We start from the raw sequence: 27,643 nt of genomic DNA on the forward strand, positions 1-27,643 counted from the left end.
TGCAAATATCTACACACAAAAGCGATGGAGGCATGAAACAAGCCGGAGCTCCGATAACTCCCCTCATGACGAGAGGAAGTTGTGACTGTCGCACATCTCTTATTCCGAGAACAGTGAGCGGAAGACGAACGCCCTAGACGGGGGCAGATAAGCAAGGGTGTATCATCGGTGGGCGACTGCGACTTGTCAAGATGACTCAAGGAATGTCAAACCACGTGGCCTGCTTCGAAAACGTTTTCTTAGGCGTATGTGTCGTCTCATTTTTTTTTTCGCGATTATCACACGTCACGTAGGGGCGTGGAACAGAACGCTGTTTCTTGCCAATAACTGTATAAGTTGCCGATTCATTGCGAGAGCTCTTGCGAAAAGAGCACAGGAAATTGCACATTTTCGTGAAGAAATCAGAATTACCTCTTTTTTGTTGGTAAGTGCAGGCAAATGTACGATATCGTAAAAAGGAGCTCAGCGAAACTTGACGGCTGAAAGAAAGCGGCGAGCGCTTAGTATCGTCCTCTAGACTTGGAAGTGCAGCTCTGACGAAGACACAGTGGATCACGGCGGCGAATCTATGGACCTGTATTAAGACAGCACTGAAGCTCGTCAAAACGCTAGCAAAAGCAAGTTTCGGACGTGTAGAACGTTGTTGCGCATACAAGCTAAGTAAACAGATAAGTGCAAGCTCTAAATTCCGAACAAGCTACCGAAAAAAGGTAATTGAAACTTCGAGGAGAAAAACTGGACATACGGAAACTGCAATGTGGTTGCTGTCATTCTGCGTGCTCGTGATTCCTGGTGTCGCCCTCAGTGCCAGCCTCCCCGGTGGCTTTTACCGAAGACGAGTGGATGCTGATCCCATCTACAAGCAGATGGCACACTTCGCAATAGCGGAGCACACTGCAAACCACGAATACTTCGACACGGTGCTGGACCTCTTCCAGGTAGACGTTCAGGTAAGACAGACCCATTATCTTTGTTGTTCTAGTAGACTCTGGCACGTGGTTGAGTCATGAAGGTCGGAGATGATAAACTTTCCAACTAGAAAGACATTTAGATACAATACTGTCTGGACATTTAGTTACATTATTTTTATGTATAGATAGCTGTCACCTATACACATGATAATAACGTGTCTAAATGTCCAGACAGTAACGTGTAAACAATGTGGGCAGTGTGTGCACATTTTTACACGTTGTTATCATATAACAACAGTAGGTATGATAGCCGCGTATATATTTTAAAATTTTGTATTTCGTGGACGGTATAAACACATTGGTTTACGTGAAAAGGTAACGCGGTGTGATGAGAACCGGATCGTGTAAATTCGCAGTGCCGAATTAATTCTGCAAATTGAACTTTTCCAGCATGCAAACACAATAAAATTTCTACTCCATCTTGTTACTGGATAATATTTAGGGCTATAACTTCAGCGCAAGGTTGCATCAAAAAGCAGATGATTGCGTTGCGGATATTTCTTTCACCTTGAAACTATCTGATAATGAATTCGTATGTAGGCATCTGGGTTATGTTCCTCTCATTGTACTTGTACGCATTGTGTATTCGATCATAAAAGGTTCCACTACGAAGCCATCTGAAATATTGAAAATAAGGGTGACTCGGTGTGAATATTTTTCAATTCTTCTAAATGAGAATGGCACAGCATCTGAATATCGTTTTAAGACATTGTAAACCAGATATCAAAAGTAAAAGGTTGGTGCAAGAAATTGTGCTGAGAAATAGTATTCATTGTACAACGCTTTGCTTCGCTATACCACATATCAATTATTTCATGGTAGTTTACAGAGTGTAAGCAGTGACGCTTTTTTAGAAGCAGTCACACCTTTATTCATGTCTCTATTTCACCAAGCAAAAGAGCAACCATTTTCTGAACCCAATTTTGTGCTGAAGTATCAACGTTGTTGTCATGATTTATTCATCTAAACATTAATACTTTCATACGTTTGGTAGTTATAACTCATAGAAAGGGTTCTCAACATTAGGGTTCCCAACAAGTGCTAATTTAGGAGTAACACAGAATAAAGCCAAGTTTCCTTACCTAAATATTTTCTATTACTTTCTAGTTACTGCCTTCTTCTTTGAGTGTTTTACTCAGATTATTATTGGCACTCAATGCAATAACCTGCTCGGCTTCATCAACAGTAACAAGCTTTCCTACTACTGGCCAACCAGATGCAAACGTGCACAAGGGAACTAAATATTCCGACTGAAACATATATATTTTGTGAAATTTGGCTAATCCTTATAATACCTTGTGATCATTTTAATACTTGCTTTGTGGAGTTGCAATATATCAAATAATAAATGTGCCTGACGAAGGGAATAAAATACCAATATGTATGAACAGAATATTCCTTATTTCGCGTAATCGTACAACCCAATCATATTGCGGTGTGTTTATGCGTTCGCATAACGTTACGCGGTCTTCGCATTTATGTACGTTGGTGCAGCAAATGAAATCAGTTTATAGACAGCATCATCATGTTTATATGAAGTTCTTCGTTGTCGGTCTTGGTTTGCGAATAAATGTTCGAATAAATGTGGTTTGCGAAAAATTCAAGCCAAATTGCAATGCGTCCACGAATTTATGCATCAGCTCGTGCTGTATTTAGTTCCTGGAAATGTGAGCAAATATGTTCAAGCTGACACGCTGCCTTTTCAGAGCGCCGCTGGCTTCAACTACAGGTTGAAGTTTACTACGGCGGAATCGATATGTAGAGGAACGGACACATACAGCCCCAACACCTGTCAGCCAAAGGTTAAGGAGGTAAGTTTAGTGTCACAGTAAAAAGGTAGTGCACATTAAGATTGATAGCGCCACTTGATGACGTGTTAACATGAATTGCTTTCAAGTTCAGCATAACAAGAATGCGACATCTTTGAATAATTTACAGAGTTCCTAAACAGAGTTTTGTGCAATACTTTTGTGGAAAGTACACATTAAACGATCAAAAAGTACTGCCAATGAATTTGCTAGCGGCTAACACCCATGAGAGAAGCTGCGATGGCGTAGTGGTTAGAGCGTCCGCCTAGCATGCAAGAGGTCCGTGGCTCAAAGCCTGGCACCACGCAGTTCCCAAGCGGATAAAAAAACTGTGTGGCGATGAAACTGCAATAAGAGGCCTGAGGTGCGGCCTTACCGGTGACCACCACAGGTAACGCACTCCCTCACCAGTGAAGCATTGGCCACCATGGTGCAGTATCTGGCTACTACCTCCCATATCCATACGACAATTAATTCACGGCCCTGATTACGGCGGCGGTCAGATCTGCAACGCAGAAGAGGGTGCTAAAAATCTCTGGATCAATACAGGCCGCCACTGGAACCTGAACTTGGCGACGTTTAACGCTAGAACCTTATCTAGTGAGGCAAGACTAGCTGTACTATTTGAAGAGCTAGAGGGTGTTAAATGAGTTATAATAGGGCTCAGTGAGAATAGGAGGACAGATGAGGCCTATACGGTGCTACAGAAAGGGCACGTTCTTTGCTATCGGGGCTTGTTTACAGAAGAGAACTGGGAGTGGGGTTTCTTATTCACAGAAACATAGCTCGCAATATAGAGGAATACTATAGCAATAATGAAAAGGTGGTAGGTATCTTAATTAAACTCAATAAGATATAAAGATGAAGGTGGTACAGGCTTATGCGCCTACATCCAGTCATGATGACGCTTCAGTTGAAAGCTTCTATGAAGACGTGGAATCGGCAATGAGTAAGGTAAAAACACAGTATACTACACTGATGTGAGACTTTAATGCAAAGGTAGAGAAGAAGCAGGCTGGACACAAGGCAGTAGGAGATTATGGCATCTGTACTAGAAATGCGAGAGGCGAGCTGCTAGTAAAATTTGCAGAACGCAATAATTCACGGATTTTGCATACCTTCTACCGAAAACGAGGAAACCGTTAGGTGAACATGGAGAAGCCCTGATGGCGAAAACAAGAACGAAATAGCTTTCATAATGGAAGCACACCCAGGCATTGTGCAGGTTGTGGAAGCGCTTGGCAAGGTACGCTGCAGTGACCATAGAATAGTACCGTCTCGAATTCTCCTGGACTTGAAGAAGGAACGACAGAAACTGATACGCAAGAAGCCAATCAGTGAGCGAGCACTGAGAGGCAAAGTATAGGAATTCTGAGTCTCACTACAAAACAGGTACTGGGCCCTAATCGAGGAAACCAGCCTTAGCGTTGACGCAATAAAAGGTAATCTGACGAGTATCATTACGGAGTTTACAGTGGAAGTTGGAGGTACGTAACTTAGACAGGACACTGACAAGCTGACCCAGGAAACGAAATACCTCATCAAATCATTGAAGCATGAAAGTGTCAAGTACAAAACACAAATTAGAACTGGCAGAGCTTTTGAGGTGGATTAATAGACGTAAAGTATCCGATATAAGAAGGTATAACATCGAGGGATTTGAACACGCTCTGAAAAACGGAGGAAGCGTCAAAGTAGTGAAGAGGAAACTTGGGATAGGCAGAAATTGGATATATGCACTAAGGGACAAAGAAGGCAAAATAACTACCAATATAGATAGGATAGTTAAAATAGCGGAGGAGTTTTACAGGGACCTGTAGAGTAGCCGGGACAACCCCAAACCTAATAGTATAAAAACTAGCAGTAACACAGATGACACCCTACCAGTAACAATAGAAGAAGTCAGAAAAGCCTTCGAGAGCATGCAAAGAGCTGAAGCTGCTGCTGAGGACCAGGTAACATCGGATCTGCTGAACGATTGAGGACAGATTGTGTTGGAAAAACTAGCCACCCTGTTTACGAGATGCTCGCTGACGGGAAGAGTACCAGAGTCTTGGAAGAATGCTAACATCATCTTAATACATAAGAAAGGAGTTGACAAAGACTTGAACTACAGGCCAGTCAGGTTGATCTCCGTAGTATACAAGCTATTTACAAAGGTAATTGCTAACATAGCTAAGAAAACATTAGAGTTCAATCAACCAAAGGAACAAGCAAGATTTTTAACAGGCTACTTAACAATCGACCACATTCATACTATCAATCAGGTAATAGAGAAATGCTCATAATATAGCCAACCACTATACATAGCCTTTATTGAATACGAGAAGGCCTTTGTTTCAGTGGAAATGTCAGCAGTCATGTAGGCACTACAAACCAGGGTGTCGATAAAGTATATATAAACTTCCTGGAACCAATCTACAGGGGATCAACTGCTACCATATTGCTTCGTATAGAAAGCATCAGAATACCAATCAAGAAGGGTGTGAGGCAGGGGGATACAATCTCCCCTATGATAATTAACGCGAGCTTACAGGAGATTTTCAGAGGCCTAGAATAGTAACAGTTAGAGATAAGAGTTAATGGAGAGTACCTAAGTATCCTGCGCTTCTCCGTTGACATTGCATTGCTGAGTAACTCAAGGCACGAATTTCAACCTATGAATACGGAGTTAGACAAGGAGAGCAGAAAGATGGGTCTCAAAATTGATCTGCAGAAAACGAAATTAATGTACAACCTCGGAAGAGAGCAGCGCTTCGAGATAGGTAATAGTGCACTTCAAGTTGTAAAAGGCTATGTCTACTTAGGGCTGGTAATAACCGCAGAGCCGAACGGCAAGATTGGAGTAACTAGAAGAATAAGAATGGGTTGGAGCACCTTTGGCAAGCACTCTCAAATCATGACAGGTAGATTGCCCCTATCCCTTAAAACGAACGTATATACCAGCTGCCTCTTCCCGGTACTTAGCTATAGAGAAGAAACCTGGAGACACACAAAGAGGTTTCAGCTTAAATTGTGGATGACGCAGCGAGCAATGGAAAGAAAAATGGCAGGTGTAACCTAATAAGACAAGAAGAGAGCAGAGTGGATTAGGGACAAACGGGGGTAAAGGATATCATAGTTGGAATCAAGAATAGGAAATGGACATGGGCCGGGCATGTAGTGCATAGGTAGGATAACCGCTGATCATTGTGTAACTAACTGTATTCCCAGAGAAGGCAAGCGGGTTATAGAGATACAGAAGGTTAGATAAGCAGATGAGATGAAGAAGTTTGCGGGTTCAATTTGGCAGCAGCAAGCACAGGACCGACTTGACTGGCGGAACATGGGAGAGGCCTTTGTCCTTCAGTGGACTTAGTCAGGCTGATGATGAATACCCATGATATAAACACAGTTACCTTTTCGTTTGTGTATACTCTCACATGCAGACCTCTCCAGCTCTTCATTGAAGTAAATCTCTCTATCTTAATTCTCACAGAACTGTCTGTCAATCGCGATATGGTGCGGAAAGTGACATTTTGATGTAGCCAGTAACAGAGAATGCGTATACCAGATTTGCACTTTTTATTGACAAAGCTGATCTAATCTGTAACACATATGTAGCTTATATTGTGCCATTTATGCAAAGTCGGCTATCGTTGCCCAGCTACATTCACATTTATGCAGTGGGTTCAAATAGCGCCAAGTCTTCTTTTCTGCAACATAATCAGTTGAAGTTCCCAAGGCTTTTTTGTAGGACGTACGGAGTGAACATTTTCTACCCAACCGAAAGCATCAATTGATGGAAGTCGGTCTTTCAGTGTGGAGACTTGAGGAGTTCATTTTCAAAAAGAGCCAAACCAAGTAACCTAAACTCTCTCGAATAAGACTGCATGGATACGTACTTACCCTCAACTTTTCTATCAAACAGTTAAAGGAACTAAATGGGAAAATACAACCAAATACGTGTGCTCAAAGATTTAGTTTCAAAACTAAATTGAGCCAGATTTGTGCAGTGTACGCATTGAAACGAGCCAAATGTAATAAACCCAAGTAAAGCACATAAGTGAAGCAGAGCAGCCACATTGCAAGTTCCTGCTTGAATTCTCTGCCCAAATTCAGAAGGCTAACAAGTAATTGTAACACGTCATTTTGTTAGATCTGGAAAAAAATTTGAACCTGTATGACTGGAAGGCCTGCTGTACGGCAGATATGAAATCGACGACCAGCTTTTCGGTTAAGATAACAAAAACGAAGGCCTTTCACATTAAAAGAAATGCTGATGATAAAAGCCTTAAATTGAGAGAAGAAACTCACTCTAAACCTTCCACATATAATTCAGTTGCAATTCTAAAAAAATATGAGTCCCATGCACAAACACCCGTGCAATGCTCCCTTCCCATTCACTATGCCAACGAATTCAAACTGATAGATGTGATGAGCTTTCTCTTAAAGCAATTTGGCATTTCATAGAAATAAAATCAAGAGCTTGCTTATTTACTCATTGTCTTCAGGCGTGCGAAAGGAAACGATCATACGAAAGAGTTTAAAGGGGCTTCTCATAAAGCGGAGAAGAGGCGCCGGCTCGGTGTACGTCATATATAGGCGAAGGCCCATAAATGAGTCATTGTTGCCTATGTTTGATTTGTTTTCTGCCAAGGCTCCTTCTTCATACTGCCCTTGAAAGTCAATTTAAAAGGAGGTTTCGCAAGAAAATTGCATCGCATTAAAGCGGACAATATGACAAACAAATCGAAAGTTATCATGCTAGTATTCGTCAAGATCACTATTTAATTTGAAACACTTGTGGTCATAAACTCCTCCTAGCTGACACTTGAAATATATTGTGTAATATCTTTCACGGCGTTGCGTTTGTTTTCCATAATATGATTTCACTGTATTGATAAATTCTGTTCAGATGGTTTGTATCATTTTAGTTGTCGGGTTCTAGTACATTGCAAATAGCAGCATTAAAATACCAACGCAACTACAACATATGTTTATAAAAAGCTTCGCTGAACCCCAGAGGTAAAGTTAACAACTTCTAAAATGCATTCAGTGACGATGCACTAGCACTTTCCAGATAAAAGCACGGTTCAAATTCCTCAAAAATGACGTACACCTATACACGCCTAATTACGTTGAGGCTCTACAGGCTGAATTCGAAGGTTCTAAGAATCATGGGGATCGGTCACGCAGTACTGTCGCCTGAAATGATTCGCGTATTTTTTGCAGAAGCACAATATATCTTCACAAGAACTTCAAACATTGGAGCAGATAAAAAAAAAAGAACACGAAGCCTGCACGAAAAACGCGGCGTAGTCACAGCGAGAGCTGGAAGGTGGCACTTGTAAAGGAGTTGTAAGCTTTTTAAGGGTTACTAACACAAGTAAACTCGTAAGACACCCACTATACAAAAATTGTATATTTAATCATGTTGGCAAGCACACACTATGCCATTATTCTTCATTTTGCGGAAAAGCGAAGGACCCATTGAGTACTTGCAAGACATTACACGCTAAATATAACTGCTAGTGAAGCTTCGGTAAAACCCTATACATTCAGAAAATGGCGGCTCCTCATCTGCTCACGGGACTCGCTTGCTGGAATCCGTGCCGACCGGTTGTGCTCTCGCGATCTCCGGCGTCAGCGTAGCTCTGGCCGACTGGGCTCGCCTTACGTCATCTCCTGGCACCGACCTTTGACGACAGTGTAGCTCTGACCGACTGGACTTGCTCTACGCCATCTCCTAACGTCGACAAGAGCTCTCGCAAGTGGTGCCCCGTCCTTGGACTCCTGTGACCGTGTTTCCATCTTTCCTATCTCTTCTAGACCATCGATTTGTCGTCGCTCTCTCTGGCTTTCCTCATCTCTCTTTCTCTCTCTCTACACCTTTATTTATATCCTTTTCATTCCTCCTCATCCCCATCTCTTGTGAGCTACTGCTGAGGTGTCGCACCCTGATGCAGACAGTTGCGGGGCTCATTTTGCTTTTCTTTTCCTTCTTCTAAAGATGAACACTTCCCCGCTCCCCTCATCTGCTAATGGGGCTTTGTTGTAATCAAAGGGAAGAGGGAACGCTTACAGTGGAACGAAAAATAAGGTGGGTGTAATGGAGTAGCATGTAAACAAATGGAATATTTTTGTTGGCACTGGCGCAAAATTTCTACTCTAATGAGTTTTCGTAGGCCCCCAATCACTACGGGCTGGCTATAGGGGGATTTACGGTAGGTCTTTCTCGACTGCGCTTCATGATAATGCCACCTAAAATAACATCTGCTCAAGACTAAATAGTTATGTTCAAGTGTGGTGCCGTTCGAGAATTCTTGGTCTCAGTACATAACTTATTCTTGGAATTTTATTTGCTATTGTGCAATCTTCACAGATGAATAAAAGCAAGCAGCAGCGCACCTTTCACATTTGCAGCAATGCTTACTTGTTTCGCAAATACGCAGGTTCTTTAACAGGCACAACACTTGAGTTGTGCAAGTATACCAAGGAGAAACTCAGCCTAATCACACCAAAATTGCATCACCGGGGTTTTATTCATCGCTCAAAATAACTTCATTTTATTACACTACACACATCGAGCAGGAAGTGTGAAGATAATGATAAAACATGTGTGGACCGTACGGACACTTTGTTTGTTACAATGACGTATGCGAATGGGAGCACGCGAGTTGTATTGCAATAGATATCTAAGTGATCTACTCCCTGATAACACGAATACTAGTTGGCATTGCGTGTTCAAGAAAGAAACCGGACCACAGGAATCTTCATGCATAAAACTCTAGCTAGCAAAGTAGAACTGTTGCCTTTGTTCCTTGTCTGAAAGAAATGGGTTATCAAGAGTCATTAGGCCACAAAAATGGCCCTTCTTGGTGCCGCAGCTGCCCGCCACCGTCATCGTTTGTGTCTTTAACTGCTATTTGTTTTTAAAGCAAATTGAAACATAAATATTAATCTACTAACGAATTTCGGACCAGCGCGTTCTTCGTGGCAGCGCAGTATTTTACCACAGAGTCATGCTACTGTTCGAAACAGAGCATTAAACATCTAAATTTTATACAGGCATTACGTGTATAGCATTGATGAAATAATATAGTGTGGTAGGTGAGCGAACTAGCAACCAGGCATCTGATAATACCAATAACGTACTTAGTAATTATATAATGATTTTGCCTGATTACATAGGCTATGCTAAACACCATCATATAAATTAAAGACACCAGTCCCAAGGTTCATCCAAATAGGTCGTGAGACTTAGAGCGAAAAGCGGTTAAGAACCCAACTGCCAGCGGCATCAGTGTGCATTAGACTTTTGTTGTTGTTGTTCAGGCTACACCGAGCATGAAGCGCAGATAACCAGGTTCAAACTGTATAGCGCTATCGCCATCATCATCGTCATGGGCTCTGAGATTCAAGTGCGAATAGGTTTAGCTAAAACAACTACCAAAAACAGCGAGGGTGCAGGGAAAAATGAAATCGAGTCTACTTAAAAAAACAAACAGGTTGTCATATGCGAAGAAGCGAGCGCTAATGCTTACACTGGTGGCGACGTTGATGCTGACGCTCACCGTGGCGTTGTGAAGGAGCGAAAACTGGGTAGGCGCGAAGTACGCAGGATATATCGGTGTTTTCTATAGCTACATCAAAATCGCTTCTAAAGGGCAGTGAGAGACAGAAGACCATGATTTGACACATAGACAGGCAGTCTGCTTCTACTTACGCGCACGTTGCGAATGTTTATTGTTCAACAATTCACTGGAGAAACATCCCACTATTAACTTTTCGAGGTCTGTTGGAAAAACCTTCCGAGTTTTAGTGAAAAAAAATACTGGCCTAATTTGAGTGTTGGAAACTTAATTACCCTCAAAGTTGCCTCCTTGCGACTCCAAACATCTCTCCTAGTGGTGCTGCCATTGTTACAAACCTTATGAGAAGGACTCTTACAATAGAGTTTAGCTCAGCGGTCATTGCAACCATAACGTTCTCCCTCGTCTAAAATCCCTGTCCTATCAATTTCCTCTTGAGTTTAGAAAACAGGGCGTCAGATCAGGAGAGTAAGGAACCTGTTGAGCTACCGGAGTCGGACTTTATAACAAAAAAGTCTGAACCAGTTGTGAGAAATGTGCAGGAAAATTGTCGTAATGGATGCACCAGTATCATGTTGAGCACAAATCAAGTGTTTTGCGCTGCACACATGACGTAGGCGACAAAGGACGTCCCTGTAGTACTCTTCGGTGACTTCTTCACCCTGTGGTGCGTACTCACGGTGTACTACACCACGGGAGTGAAAGAAAGCACTCAATATCTGCACACTTAGCTGACCTTTGGTCTTGGTGACGTGGAATGCTTCCACTGTGACGACTGGAATTTGATTTCCGGGTCACACCCGTACGCCCTAAGACTCGTGAATAGTGACTGTGGTGTTCATAAATTTAAATCACTGCTAGTGAAATCCAGCATGTCCTGTGGAACCTAAACACAAAGTTGGTTTTTCTCTGCCGTGAGCTGTTTCGGCACGAATTTCACCACTACACTCTTCAAGCCAAATCTTCGCTCATCAGCTAAATCGCTGATAGCCACTTCTCCCGCAATTTTAGAGATAGTCACAAGACGGTTCCGCTTCACCTCAGCGCTCATTTTAACAATGACCCGGACATTTCGGCATGTTGAAGGCCGACCAGAGCTTTGCTCATTCTCTATCGATGTGCGACCGTCTTTAAATCGGTTGTGCCAATCCCTAATCAGTGTGCGGCTCATAGTGTCCTCACCGAAAGCTGTATTGATCTTTCAAATGGTTTACACTTGGCTTTCACTCAGTTTTTGTCAGACATTGATGCAGTAGCACTGCTCCAGTTGTTTCATCATTTTTCTTGCAATGAAGAACCGTCGAGCGCCCTGCGGACTACATCAGTCCTACGCAGCGTCCTTGTGACTCACGCCATCGGTAGAAAAAAAAGAACTAAAATATATGCATGCACATGAACGTTCAAGGTATGCTGATGCAAGCGCGCTTGTTTCAAATTCTTGAGGTGCTCGCCAGCAAAATTATGGTTGGATAATTTTATGGCAGACCTCGTATACCTCGGGCGAGGATATGTTCATGAGGTTTTTTAAGGCACGACAAGTTAGCTTTATTCTGCGAGTTAGACATGCAGAATAATGTGTAAGAGAACGCAGTTTTCGAAATTATATGATCTCTGGGGTGTCAAATTGAAAATCGCTGCAATTATGCACCTACTTTTCAGGTGCAAACTACATGCTTTAATGTACGTCTAACATTGTTCCGGCTTGAATTCTCGAAGCTCAGCATAGTATCCAGGTTTGCAGCATGAATGTTCCAGTTTTTGATATTGTGAGCGGGCAGAGCAGCTAGTGAAGCAAACGAATTGGCAAAATATAAAATGTGAAAACAGCGCCCTCAGATTTGATGGTCAGAATAAGTATAGAGGGAATATAAACTAAATTGGGACTCCGATATTTTTTTCATCCACTTCCTAATTTTGGGCTCACACAGGTTATGGTTTTATACCTGTTAATTTCGTTGTTAGCTAGCATGTGCACATGCACCAAGAAATGAGCTTCAAACTGGTGTTTAGATATAACTATTGTAATGAACTTGACGGAAAAGAATACACAACGCTCGCTCATTGGGCAAGCTGTTCTTATTCTCTGCTTCCTGTTCCTCCACTTCGCTGTACTCCCCCCTTCCTCGCGCAAGCAGTCGAGCGGCGTCGCCGGGCTGGCCCTTTGTACTCGGCCACGCTGCGGACCTCGCAAATGGAAAGAAACCATAGTTCAGTCTAAACAACGTGCTCGTGTCTTAAAGCAAGAGACGTGCGCTGCAAAGGTATTCGTTTTCTGTTGGTCGAGTTCAAAGTACGCATCTCAGCTGCTAGCGCGATAGTTATTCTGCCCTAGGAGTTCAGTGATGATGACGGGCCCCTTGAATTTCGCGAGTAGCTTACCGCCTGAGCAGCTCCTTCCCCCTGGCATTGGCGATGTTAATAATGACTTTAGCCTGGTGATAGACGTCGAAGTCATATTGTTGGGGCTTGATAATCTACCGAGCAAGCTTTTTGATTGAGCTGCTGCTTAAAAAACATCCAAGTTAAAACAGCAGTAGCGGTTTCCGGGGTGAACTTGCACCCGAACATATAATGGCGGATTTTATTGTACACACTTTATACCACTGCCAAACATTCCAGCTCATGGAAGTGATAGTAGTACCTAGTATTGAAGATTTCCCGGTGGCATAAGCGGCGACGTGCTCAATATTGACACGTGCGGTTCTTTTGGTTTACGAAGAAAGCCGCTATCACTTCAGATGTCACGCGGTTGTGACACACGCAGCACTTGAGAGGAAGCACACAGGAGTCAGGGCGATGTCGGGCGAACTGTTTATTGGGCGAACTTGCGCCCAGCAAAACAAGGCCAAACACAACTCACAGCAACAGCGGCGTGAACAGTCGTCGGTCGACGGAAAAAGACTGACTAGTGACGCACTGCGCCGGCTTTTTATACACGCCTCATATCGCGTTCTCGATTTATTTCTGGAGCTCCAGAAGTTACTAAAATGTGCGCGTCAAGCATGCAAGATGAACGCGGCCTGCGTTGCGCTTAACAGGAAGTGATAACAATGCTCCCCGCAAACAATCACAACGAGCGCGCGTGTCACTGGAAAGTGATAGCGGCTTTCTTCGTAAACCAAAAGAACCGCACGTGTCACTACCCCCATGCGGACCCACCAATACGATCGCCGCATGTCGCCAGACGTCGCAGAAGTCCGAGGACTCTGCCCCGACGACCTGCGCGAGACCATACGCGCTATTGTTCGTGAAGAACTGCGCCGCACGTTGCCATCGTCTCAGCCCCAAGTCGCCTCTCTCGAAGACGTAGTCCGCGAGGAACTACAGCGCTCACTGAGCGTTCCTGAACGGCCACAGCCCCAACCGGAGGCGATGACCTACGCCGCTACTGCACCTGTCGCCGCTCCTCGCCAACGCCAGGACCCAACGTCTCCGCAGTTTCGTCGCCAACCACCGCCGCCACCCCCCACGCCTTCCCGCTCACCAGTAATCCAGCGCTCGCCGAGGAAAACTGACGTTTGGCGCACCCCGAACCACCGCCCACTATGCTACCACTGCGGCGAAGCCGGGCACACCTACCGCTACTGCCAGTACCGTGAGATGGGACTGCGTGGCTTCGACGTGAACGCGCCGCGTCCGCGCCCAGGTGAGCGACCTCGCGACATCGCCGACTACATCGCCGGATCGCAGTGGCAACGACGACGACCATCCCGTTTACCTTCGCCTGGCCGCTACGCCTCTCCCGATCGCCACCAGTACACCGGCCCTAACCGGGGCCGATCCCCAAGCCCCTACCCGGGAAACTAAAGGCAGCAACCGATGGAGGTACGGTTACTGCACGACGCAATGCCGAAGATCCTCCTCCACCGCCGCCGCCGCTGCCGATGACGACGACCACGACGCACGAACTTTCCCGACGTAGTCGCAGTACGCCGCCTGAGCAGAGTCTTCACGACAGAGCCTCGCCGCCGACACGACATAGCAGCGCCGGACCAAGCCGACGCAGCCGTGATCCAAACCCCCGACCTAACCGGAACGCCAGACGACGAACCACCAACCTCGACGTGATCATCGACGGCCACAGCGTCACCGCCCTAGTCGATACCGGCGCCGACTACTCTGTCATCAGTGGTCTCTTCGCCGCTAAGCTCAGGAAGGTAAAGACTGCATGGGAAGGACCGGATATCCGAACAGCAGGGGGCCACCTTATAACACCGACTGGAACCTGCACGGCAAGAGTCACGATTCACAGCCAGACGTATTCTGTGAGTTTTGTGGTCCTGCAGCAATGCTCGCGAGACGTCATTTTAGGCATGGATTTCCTGGACCAGCAAGGCGCAGTCATCGACCTAAGATCCAGGTCAATCACGCTGTCCACGAATAATGCAACGGCGTCAGACTGCAACGTCGCTTACAATGCCTTGAATGTAACAGAAGAGCAGGTAACCATCCCGCCACTGTCGAGCGTCATCATTTCCGTCGGCACCAAAGCGCCTACCAACTTACAAGGTGTCATCGAAGGCGACCAGCACCGGCTCCTAGACCGTCAGATGTGCGTCGCAAGAGGCATAGCCAAGCTTCATAACGGCGAAGCCAAGGTAATGGTGACGAACTTCAGCAACGAATATAGGCACTTGAATAGGGGCACGACAGTGGCACATCTAAGCGAATTTGTGGAAACGAGCAATGCCTTCGCCCTCACCGATTCTCAGGGAGCCGGAACGTCGACAGAAGTTTCCGCGCCCGCCTTCGACGTAAGTCAAGGCCTTTCTAGGCAGCAACAAAAGGAGCTCAAAGCCTTACTCCACCAATACAAGGACTGCTTCTCGTCGTCATCGAGGCTTCGTCAGACCCCTCTCGCGAAACATCGCATCACAACCGACGAATATGCCCGTCCGCTCCGTCAGAGCCCCTACCGAGTTTCTGCACGGGAACGCGAGGCCATCAAGCAACAAGTCGACGAAATGCTGCGTGACGACATCATTCAGCCGTCTACGAGCCCGTGGGCATCACCCGTGGTGTTAATGAGGAAGAAGGACGGAACCCTACGTTTTTGCGTCGATTATCGTCGCCTGAACAAGGTCACGAAGAAAGACGTGTATCCCCTCCCACGGGTAGACGATGCTCTGGACAGACTACAACGCCAAGTATTTTTCGTCGATGGACCTCAAAACCGGCTACTGGCAAATCGAAGTAGACGAGAGAGACCGAGAGAAGACTGCCTTCATAATACCAGACGGCCTGTTCGAGTTTAAGGTCATGCCCTTTGGTCTTTGCTCGGCGCCCGCGACGTTCCAACGGGTTATGGACAAAGTACTCGCAGGCTTGAAGTGGCAGACCTGCCTCGTCTACTTGGACGACGTAGTCGTATTTTCTTTCAACTTCGACGAGCACCTCCGGCACCTTGAATCTGTTCTTCGGGTAATCAAAGCCTCGGGACTTACCCTGAAGCCAGAAAAGTGCCGCTTCGCCTACGAGGAGCTATTGTTCCTTGGCCACGTTATCAGCAAGTCGGGAGTGCTCCCTGATCCACAGAAAACAGCTGCGATCGCCGACTTTCCTGCTCCCACCGACAAGAAAGCAGTACGCCGATTTCTTGGCCTCTGCGCTTATTACAGGCGCTTCGTGAAGAACTTTTCGCGGATCGCCGAGCCGCTGACGTACCTCACGAAGGCCGACGTCGACTTCAAATGGGAAACGGCGCAAGTCGAGGCATTTCAAGAATTAAAGCGACGCCTGCAAACGCCGCCAATACTGGCGCACTTCGACAAAGAAGCTGACACCGAAATTCACACGGACGCAAGCAGCACAGGGCTCGGCGCCGTGCTCGTGCAGAGGACCGACGGACTTGAAAGGGTCATCAGTTACGCTAGCCGGTCACTTTCGAAGGCAGAAGCCAATTATTCCACGACAGAAAAGGAATGCCTTGCCATCATCTGGGCTACATCAAAGTTCCGCCCCTACCTGTACAGCAGGCCTTTCAAAGTCGTGAGTCACCACCACGCCTTGTGTTGGCTAGCTAACTTGAAGGATCCATCAGGGCGCCTCGCACGGTGGAGTCTCAGACTACAAGAATTTGACATCACCGTCGTCTACAAGAGCGGACGAAAGCACTCCGACGCCGACTGCTTGTCTCGCGCCCCTGCCGATCCGCCGCCCCAGGATGACCGGGACGACGACTCTTTCCTGGGACCCATAAGTACCGACGACTTCGCGGAACGCCAACGAGCTGACCCAGAGTTCAAGATCCTCATGGACTACCTGCAAGGCAAGACCGCCGACGTGCCGAAAGTAGTCCACCGAGGACTGGCTTCGTTTTTCCTGCGGAACAACGTCCTCCTGAAGAAGAACTTCTCGCCGCTCCGCGCCGACCACCTCCTCGTGGTGCCTTCAGCGTTACGTCCAGAGGTTCTGGAAGCATTACACGACGACCCGACAGCCGGACATTTTGGTGTTTACCGCACGCTGTCACGAATACAAGAGAAGTACTATTGGCCTCGCCTCACTGCCGACGTCGCCCACTACGTAAAGACATGCAGAGACTGTCAGCGACGCAAGACGCCGACAACTAGGCCAGCCGGACTTCTGCAACCGATCGAACCACCTCGACGGCCATTCCAACAAATCGGCATGGACTTACTGGGGCCGTTCCCGACGTCAACTTCTGGCAACAAATGGATCGTCGTAGCGACTGACTACCTCACCCGCTATGCCGAAACAAGGGCCTTGCCCAAGGGCACTGCCGCCGAGGTCGCCAAGTTCTTCATTGAGAACATCGTCCTCCGCCACGGAGCCCCCGAGGTCCTCATCACCGACAGAGGTACGGCCTTTACGGCTGACCTAACGGAGGCGATCTTGAGGTACAGTCAGACAAGCCACCGCAGAACCACCGCGTACCACCCACAGACGAATGGCCTCACCGAGCGTCTAAATAAGACCATCGCCGACATGCTGGCCATGTACGTGGACGTCGAACACAAGACGTGGGACGCCATACTCCCGTATGTAACCTTCGCGTACAACACGGCCGTGCAGGAAACGACGCAGTTTGCTCCATACAAGCTCGTCTATGGACGGAGCCCAACAACGACGCTTGACGCCATGCTACCGGTCGGCACCGACAAAGAAGACCTCGATGTCGCCAGCTACCTGGATCGCGCTGAAGAAGCTCGACAGCTAGCCCGCCTGCGTATCAAGAGCCAACAGACGGTCGACAGGCGCCACTACAACCTTCGACGACGCCACACCGAATACCAACCCGGCGACCTTGTCTGGGTCTGGACGCCGATACGACGACGGGGATTGTCTGAGAAGCTCTTGCGACGCTACTTTGGACCCTACAAGGTAGTCTGACGTCGTGGTGAACTGGACAATGAGGTCGTGCCCGATGGCTTAACGTCATCCCAACGACGCCGTGCACGACCCGAAGTCGTACACGTGGTGCGACTTAAACCTTATTATGCGCGCTGATTAGCTGTGACGCGTTGTTAATGTAATTTATTGCATGTACTCTCTCTTATGTTCTGTCTTTAGCATCGGGACGATGTTTTTTTCAGGGGGGGGGGGGGGGTAGTGACACGTGCGGTTCTTTTGGTTTACGAAGAAAGCCGCTATCACTTTCCAGTGACAAGCGCGCTCGTTGTGATTGTTTGCGGGGAGCATTGTTATCACTTTCTGTTAAGCGCAACGCAGGCCGCGTTTATCTTGCATGCTTGACGCGCACATTTTAGTAACTTCTGGAGCTCCAGAAATAAATCGAGAACGCGATATGACGCGTGTATAAAAAGTCGGCGCAGTGCGTCACTAGTCAGTCTTTTTCCGTCGACCGACGACTGTTCACGCCGCTGTTGCTTTGAGTTGTGTTTGGCCTTGTTTTGATGGGCACAAGTTCGCCCAATAAACAGTTCGCCCGACATCGCCCTGACTCCTGTGTGCTTCCTCTCAAGTGCTGCGTGAGTCACAACCGCGTGACAATATCTTCTGGTTCACGCTAGACTAGCAATCTTCTAAACCGGCTTGGCTAGCGTCTGTGTGTACCTCAGTGGTCCATTCATCATTGAAGTGACTCAATACTGCGCAGACTGTATGGTTTTCGTTTATTGACTGAAATGTGGTTTCTTGCGCGGCGCCCGATTCAAACTGAAATTCTTTTTTAAGGAAATCGCTCAGGAGAACCGCACTAGAAGTGAAAAAGGAAACAAATCTCCGCAATTAAGATGACATGCCAAAGAAAGATTGAATTTGCTTCAATCCAGATAGTGTGGGATATTCCGACACTGCTGCATGCACTCCAGTGGTGACTGTATACTATTGGGAGAGAGGTTATGCTCCAGGCATAATATCTTAGACAGCCCGAACAGGCTTTTCTTTCAGTTAAAACTGAACTCGGCGTCGTAGAGTCTGCTTAGCACTTCGTTTATATTGTGAAGTTGTTCATTCTCCGCAGTGCTAACGTCGAGTATGTCATTGAAATGAACCACGCAGGCTTCGTTTATCAGCGAGCCTTGTACGGGAATCATCACGCGCTCACATGTGCTATGAGGTGTTCAGACCCCAATGGGAAGACATTGAACTTGGATAGGCCTGATGAAGTGCAAAAGGATGTCTTATACTTATCCTCTTCGGCGACAATAATCGGCCTGTACCCTAGGTGTAGGTATAGTAACGAGAAGAATGCAAACTGTATCAACGACGTCATCGATGCGAGGCAATGGGTACGAGTCACGAGCCGTGCACTTATTGAGTAGCCTGTAATCTATGCAGAACCACTTGATTTCGTCATTCTTACACACGAGTACGACATGCGCTGCCCGCAGACTTGAGGATGGCATAATTGTGCCTGTGGAGAGCATCTCGCGTGCTTGATCTGCGATAACGGCGCTCTCCCTCTTATTGTATCTTCACAATGGTACGCAAATCGGAAAGCGATGTCCAGTGGGTATCTGGTGCAACACCAACTGAGTGCGTAGAAGAAATGATGTAGTGCTGGCAAATATTGCTTCATGCCGCGCCGGTACAGGATTTAATGTAAGCGGACCGGGTCGTCGCTCGTCTGTCAGCGTTGGCAGGGGCGCCTCTGTGGATTACGTTGACGAAGGCCGGAGCTCTATACGGCCGTGATCGATTGTGATCTGGACGTCATTTGGCAGTAGGAAATCCGCACCTAGGGTAATGTCGGCAGGCAGGTCATCTAAAACAAGAATCACTGGGAGCAACTTTGTTTGCCCCTGCTCTCGCGTGGACACATGAGTCAAGCATCCTCGCTGAAGTCGCGCTGACTCCAAGTCCAAGGAGTCAAGGCTGAATCCATGGGGAAATGGTGTCGGCAGCGTGACGTCAGTGTAGAGCCACCCGTTCGATGCTGGTACGAGCAGCCACTGACAACTCACCGATCCCTTCGACATGCACCGGTAACAGTCAATTTTGTTAAGCTTGATAGTGAGTTCAAAACTGGGACGATTGACCAAACTCTTTGGCGTTATTTTCAATACGTCTACAGGAAAAGCAAACCCGTCACGTGGTGAGAGCTCATCCTGCCGCAGCGGATTGAAAGTAAGGCAGCGTCAAATAGTCTGCTGGATTTCCGCCGCCTTCTGACTGAAGACGGGCAGTGATATCATCGCCACCTCAAAGTACAGGATGGCCGCATGAGTGGCGTCAGACATACCGCCGAATATGTTCTGGCTTACAGCGGGAGACTGTCACATGATGCCACAGTCGCTGAGAAGCTGCAGCCTATCATAGATGCAGTTCGTGACATCGTCAGTTAGAACTTGGAAGCACGATGAAATCCTCCCGAACTGGTCGTCGTACGCGGGCGAGAGCGGGTGAAAGCCACTCAATATGGCTGCACTCCAGTCGGTACAAGGGTTGTGGTATTAGCAGTTCCAACAATGCTCTACTTTGGCCGAATCACGCAGTTGGCTCACTGCAAGCGTCAATTTGACGTCGTCTGGTCAAGAATAGTAATAACCTAATGCACGAATGGTTTGCAGCTAGAACGCGGGCGTGTCTTGCAATCGCTGAAGTTCGAGAAGTTCGGTAAGCGATTCCCGAGGCAGAGCTATACGTGCAAAGGCTCGTGTGATGCAAGCACTGGTGTCTTGAAAGAACTTCTCCATGGTACATATTGCTTTGCATGATCACGGTGAAGTCGCTGGAAGTCACATTCGCAGTGGGCCTGGTGACCTGTGACGTCTATTCAGAGAGTGCTTGGGCTGTGGTATGCAAAATGAAGTCCAAGAGAGCACGAACAGCGTGCCTTAGGACTGAGGTAGCGTTCACCTGTAAGGCAGTGGAGTAGAAGACCTGACTTGAGAGCACGCCTGCAAACGAGTCAGTTGCTAGCGAGGTGTGGTTGCCCTCGGAGCCCGAAGCTGATGTAGTGGAAGCAGCGGAACGTAGAACTGTGCGTCCTCTGCGTAGTATTGTGTGCTGTTCCAGGTCGCCAAGCAGAAATCCATAGGATGGCTGTGCCATTTTGAAAAAGAGACGGAGAGAAAACACTCATTCGTCGGGCAAGCTGGTCTATTCTCTGCCTCGTGTTTACGATGGCAGAGTACATCATTGCGTATTGCAAACAACCGGTTTGTTTCACTACTCGTCTAAGTATTTTAGAGGATTTCAAGCGGAACGGCTGCCCTGCCGCGGTGGTCTAGTGGCTAAGATACTCGGCTGCTGACCCGCAGGTCATGGATTCGAATGCCGGCAGTGGCGGCTGCATTTCCGATGGAGGCGAAAATGTTGTAGGCCCGTGTGCTCAGATTTGCGTGCACGTTAAAGTACCACAGGTGGTCGAAATTTCGAAAACCCTACACTGCGGCGTCTCTCATAATCATATGGTGGTTCTGGGACGGTAAACCCAGCATATCATTCAATCAAGCTTAACAGCTGCGCCGCCAGTGACCTCCGAAGCTAGCGTAGCTCTCGGCGACTGGTGCGCCCTTTCTCAACCTTCTGACACCGTTAAGCTCTCGCCGTGTGATGCCCCGTCCTTGGACTTCTTCAACGAGCTCCCATTTTTCAAGTTTTTCTTCTTTTTCTCTCGCTTGCCTGCCCAATTTCTTCCTGTATATATTTCCACTATTCTTTGTGTAGCTCCTTCCCCCATCTACTAAAAGAGCCTGCACCACCCAGAGGCAGTAAGAAATTAGGTGCCATTTTCCTCTTCTAAAGTACCACTCATTTCCATGCTCTTTGCAGATGCGATGACTTGCGTCAAGTCCTCGTCCTGTTTTTGTGTTTTGCGCATGTCTACTTGGGCAAAATAGATGTGATCTTGCTTGTTTTGTTCACCGCGCAAGGGCGGGTTGCGTGACACAGTGAATATGCAAATTAAACTTTGTAGAGTAGTAGGCAGGTTATGTCAGGGTCTTATTGCCGCAATAGATAGTTTTCAAACAATTTCAGAATCCCCCTCAAGTGTGCGAAGCAGTGTGGGAAAAGAATGTACGTTGAGTGCGATGGCTGTTCCGTCACCCGCTCTTTGTTGGTGCCCTGGAAGCATCCAACGAAAAAAAAAGTCTCCTATTTGGGCAAGAACTAAATCCCAAATACTACACATGTCTGAAGGCTTTGCATGTATATACGCATGAAATGCGAAAGAAACTGGTGTATATTAGGGTATATAGTCAATTATATATATATATATATATATATATATATATATATATATATATATATATATATATATATATACTTACATATATATGTATATATATATGTCACAGTTAAGCAGCATGAGAGTTATCGGGTGCCGATACATGCAGTGAGAAAGTGCTATTATTGTGAGCAATGTGAGCTGCAGCAACAAAATTTCTATTGGTGTTTTACAGCAAAGCTGTTATGATAGCATTTTTCGGCTCACGCGCAGTCGTTGTTGTCTGTAATTATTTCAGACAAATGACCTAGCGCCATTGACTCAGTGGGGCTTGAGCACTTGTCCCCTGGGTGCCAGCCGAATATTTACCACTGAGTTACGGTGGTGCTTGTAACTAGTCAAACTTGCCTTAGGCAGGCATGACCTAGCACTAAGGGCACAGTAGAGCTCGAACCCAGGTCCGCTGGGTGCCAGCCCAGTATTCTACCTCTGAGCTACACCGGTGCTTGTGACTTGTTGTCAAACTTGCCTTAAGCAGGCTTGATAACAAGCCTGCCTCAGGCAAGTGTCGGGAAAGCTGTTGCGTTAATACGACCTATAAAGCATTTTACAACACCGAAAGAACAACCATTCGTCGCAAAATGCGAATATCGTAACAAGTGGGCCGTCCTATGCTCCAAACCATCAAAAAAGCTTGTTCTTGTTCCCCTAATAACTTTGGCGCATATCCACTTCAGCCATAATTCCTTATCGTCGTCAGCTACTGCATGGACAATTGGCACAAAATTCCTTGCAAGGGTTTAGCGGATACCACGCTTATCAGAAGAATGACGAACAATAGCATAGCGAATGCCAGCCTACTAATCAAATGTCTATTATAATGCCCTAGTGGGCACCAAGCAAGTGTGGTTGCAGTAGTTACCGAATCAGTGTTTTGAAAAGGCTCTGAAAGGCCGCTCTTCTAGCTTTTGCTGTGACTGTGCTGCGCCCACCGCGCACGCCTGGCGTTTTTTTAGCTACGGAAGAAAACACAACTCTGATTTAGTTGTTGCAGTTCGTTGGAGCCCCGACAGTTTCCTAATTGGACCTTCATGCATGAAAAAGGGGATGCCCGCGACAGTAAAAGTACAATATACATGCACATCTCGAAAACGACCCCAAATGTATGAGAATGATTCGGACGTCACAAACCAATTTCGCGTTGCCAGTCCGCTCAGTGCTCAATTGTGTTAAGGTGCAACAGGTGCATGCACCAACACGAAGCCAAAACCATGCCCACATCTTTTGTAATCATCTAATCGGTGACTGTGTTACTAGAAATATATACGTTTTTTTATAATCTTTCCTATAGCGCCTAACGTATCGCAGGAAACGTGGTATTAAACAACAACAAAACGTGCAATACTTACGCTGCATACAGAAGAGCAATTGTTCGGCTGGCACTTTTCACTCTTTATTCTCAGTGTGAATAAAAGTCTTCCCTTAGAATTGCGTGTTAAAAAAATAAGGGTATCCTGAAATTTCGCATTTATGAGTTAAACGCGATAGCGACATCTTGTTCGTAGTGCTTACTTCAAACACTTGGTGCATGCAGCTTTGCGAGTTTGCTATGCACCCGCTACGTGAACTCAAGAGGATAGGCGCAGTAGCGTGTGTGATCTTAGTGGTGGGGTACCGACTATCAACCACGGAGCCATTGAGATAATCACATATTGTGACAGCCATTGGCAATACATTCATCACCACACTTTATTACTGCACTATTTAATTTTGACTTGGGAAGCATATATATAGGATTCGTGTTTTGTGATGCATAAAAGCTACTTTCACTGCATTTCCAAGCTGCGGAAACAGACGCGTGGCCGGGTGATAGAACATCCGCTTGACACGCAAACAACGCGGGTTCAATACCCACTCAGACCCTAAAAAATCTGGTTCGGTGCCCTCACTGCAAGATGATGATAAAGCATAAGATGACGATTTTTTGCTTACAACAAAGGACGTCGACACGAGAATTTTCGATAAATGACCTATTTACGCTATCGCGTGAAAACACATTTCATTCATTCCTATATTAGTTCTTGCACTGTGGCAAGCAAAATGCGTCACCTTGCGGCAATCGTCATGAATCAGTAGAGCGACAAGGCGGCAAGCGCCAAGTGCACATTTCACAAAGAGTGGTGTGGGCCAAAACATGGCGGACGCACTCGGCAAGGCGGCATCGACCCTTTCAAAGAATTACCTCTCTCAAAATGGGGGTAGTACAGTGTAACGGGGGCGCACGGATTGCGGCCTTCTAATTGGATGTAGATGCCGCAGGGAGGGATGCCTAGAGAAAAGCGGAGGAGAGCGAGCGTAGACTAGAAGACACTGCCTGCGTCAGCATTGCTAAGTGAGTGGGGGGAGCGTAGGAAATGTCAGAGAGGCGCAGTGTATGCGCATGCACAGTAAACCATGTAGCGCAGCGCTAGTGGTAGAAAGGTGGCAGGAGAAAAAGAAAACGACCACTGATGGCTCGTGACGTGAAAGAGTGAACAACTTTGTTCCGTGCATGCAGGTTATAGGGTTGGGTTTTCGCATAGTAGCCGGCAGACAATGTCTTTCAACAGCTTCCTTGGCCTGCTGGATCGCCCAGAGTTGATAAACTAGTTCTGAGCTGAGCGGAGCGGTCTGCCAACGCTCCCAAAGGTCATACTTTGAGGCCACATCTCTCATATTACCAACTAGTGCAGGAAATTCCTAGATAAATTGCCTTAGTGTAGTCCTATTAGCGAAACTTTTGCACGAATTCGTCATATAGATATCGGGGTAAATGTGTTTAATAATTGCGGGATTTAGTGTGGGTGCCTGTTGGTGATTGCCGCCATCCAACGAACTGGGCCCGGTGGAGCTTCGGGTGAGGCGGGGAGTATTCGCATCGTTGAAGAATATTGCTATGTAATGTCATTTAATTTCGTAAATCTATTCCCCACATCCACTCTCTAAATATTAAAAGTTGAAAGCACCAAAACGTTTAGATGTCTGAACGTGATGATCACCGCACTGCTTTTTTTTTTCTCAGCAGTACGACTTCTCCTTTTTATCAAACCAGTGGCGACGGCACATCTAAGACAGACGCCGTCACTTCACCGCAAATTAAAGCTGTAATAGCGTCATTTCCAGCGCCTGTTATAGACTAATAGAATTACATATTTCCACCATGTTGTGATGTGCACGAAGTGTGCAGGCTCGATGTTCATGTGAAGCTATTTATTCGGCCGAACGTGTGGCCAGGAACTAAAGGCCCGACTCAGCAACACACGGGCACTGATAGAGACAAAGAGATCATCGGCCTGCGAACGACTATCGGCGAAGCGCGGAAACATTTATACATGTGTTACCGAATATTTCTTTTTCACAAGCACTGGAGTTATCTCGAGTGTTCACATCTAGCGACAAATCTTGACACAAAAATCTACAATGATCGCGAACGCTTTCGAACAATGATGCACAAATTCGCTGAGCATTCCTGAGCGAAGCTTTGTGGGCGAAAAGCAGAGCAAAAGTAAAAATAAGAAACGCGCGTGGCATTGCCCCCTTTCCCCTCTGCTAAAGCACCATTCCTATGCTTGAAACGGACCACGCGAGAAAGTACGTGAACACTAAAAATACCAACAATACAGATATTGCAGAAATTAATAGGTACATGCAATGAAGCACACAGAAACAACAAATCCTACAGTCCTTAGGTTCGTTCACCATCAAACGGCGTGAACGCACGACATGAACGACTTCAGGTCGTGCCCGGTGTCATTGAAAGTTATATGCTGGTGCGCACAACCACGTAGTTCCGTAGGCCTAGACGTCGGTACGGTCCGAAGTAACGCCGGAGAAGTTAATAAATCCGCAGCATATCTTAGCAAAATTCAGCAACCTTGACCCTATCTATCTATCTATCTATCTATCTATCTATCTATCTATCTATCTATCTATCTATCTATCTATCTATCTATCTATCTATCTATCTATCTATCTATCTATCTATCTATCTATCTATCTATCTATCTATCTATCTATCTGTCTGTCTATCCACCTATCTATCTGTCTGTCTGTCTATTTGTCTATCTATTTATCCATCTGTCTATCTATCCACCTATCTGTCTGTCTGTCTGTTTGTCTGTCTGTCTGTCTGTCTGTCTGTCTGTCTGTCTGTCTGTCTGTCTGTCTATCTATCTATCTATCTATCTATCTATCTATCTATCTATCTATCTATCTATCTATCTATCTATCTATCTATCTATATAGCCGCCTACGACTTTCAGCTCACCTGGCTGTTTCGATTATAGTATCGATACCAAAATTAGTATGGAATAGCAAGACTGTATAACGAGCATCAGTTGTCATAACATGAAAATGATAATATATATGTCATAAATGTGATGATACACATTTCATGGTCTTGCTGCTCTTCCGGTGGTTTTTTCACATTATATATTGCAAAAGTGGTATGGTGTGACATGACTGCATGGCGACATAAGTGAGACCCTAACGTGGAAATAATGACATGCATGTCATGTAATTCACTAATGCACGCCACACTAATGGTGTGCTCGTGAATGTTTCGCTAGCTTAATTTATGGGACGTGAATGGATGACGAAATTATATGGCTGGTGCAAACATGCACATAAGATGCATGTCATGTAAGAACATGACTGCATGCTAAGCTCATAGTGTGCATGTGATCGTTTCGATAGCCTCACGTATACCAAATAAGGTGTTACATGATGTCAACGAACGATGAAGGTATATGGCTGCTGCAAACATGATAATCATGGCACGCGCGCCTTGTATGAACAAGACAACATACCACACTCGTGATGCGGTCGTGGCCGTTTGGCAAGCTCCATATATACAAAATTTCTTATTACGTTACGTGAATTCACCAAGAAGGTAAATGGCACGTCCAAACGTGATAATCACGACATGCGTGTCATATAAAACATGACTACATGCTACGTTCATAGCGCGCTCACGGCCATCTTGCTAGCTCCAAATATACCGATTTGGAGTCACGTGACGTGAATAGAAGACGTATGTAAATTACACTTCCAAGCATCATAATTATGATATGCGTGTCAATTAAAACATGACGGCATGCTACGCTTGTAGCGTGCACGCAGTTGTTTCGGTAGCTCCATATACCAAATTCACAGTTTCAGGGCGGGCTCCGGATTTGCTGATCCTGTGTCGCATGACATATTGTAACAGAGCCATGGTATGACATGACTGCATGGCGAACGTAAGCCACAGATCCTAACTTGGAATTCATGACATGAATGTTATGTAAGTCATGACTACACGCCAGGTTTCGTGTGCACTTGCAGTCGTTTTGCTAGCTTCACATATACCGAGTTCGGTGTTACGTGACCTGAGTGCTCGACGAAAATATTTTACTGATGCAAACATCATAATGCTAAGTCATGACATACGTGTCATGTAAGAACATGACTACATACCACGCTTATGGTTCGCTCGCGGCAAGTTCGCTAGCTTCACATATACCGATTTTGATGGAACGTGACGTGAATGGATGACTAAAGTATACGACTGGTGCAAGCATGACAATCATGACATGTGTGTCATGTAAGAAATGACTACACACCACGTTCATGATGCGCTCGTGGTCGTTTTGCTAGCTCTATATATACCAA

The 27,643-nt window shown here is 46.2% G+C and overlaps 1 protein-coding gene across 1 annotated transcript in view; it reads left to right on the forward strand.

Annotated features, from left to right (window-relative positions):
* Positions 1-365: 365 nt before the first annotated feature.
* Positions 366-27,643, forward strand: part of LOC119187148 (mialostatin) — a 28,492-nt gene continuing 1,214 nt past the window's right edge. Inside the window, exons 1-2 of the mRNA XM_075865980.1 lie at positions 366-950; positions 2,678-2,782. Of these exons, the coding sequence (XP_075722095.1) occupies positions 756-950; positions 2,678-2,782 (300 nt within the window). The 5' untranslated portion in view covers positions 366-755. The remainder of the gene's footprint in view (positions 951-2,677; positions 2,783-27,643) is intronic.

The sequence above is a fragment of the Rhipicephalus microplus genome, chromosome 6, assembly GCF_043290135.1.
Source record: "Rhipicephalus microplus isolate Deutch F79 chromosome 6, USDA_Rmic, whole genome shotgun sequence".
In the NCBI taxonomy this organism is placed as follows: Eukaryota; Metazoa; Arthropoda; class Arachnida; order Ixodida; family Ixodidae; genus Rhipicephalus; species Rhipicephalus microplus.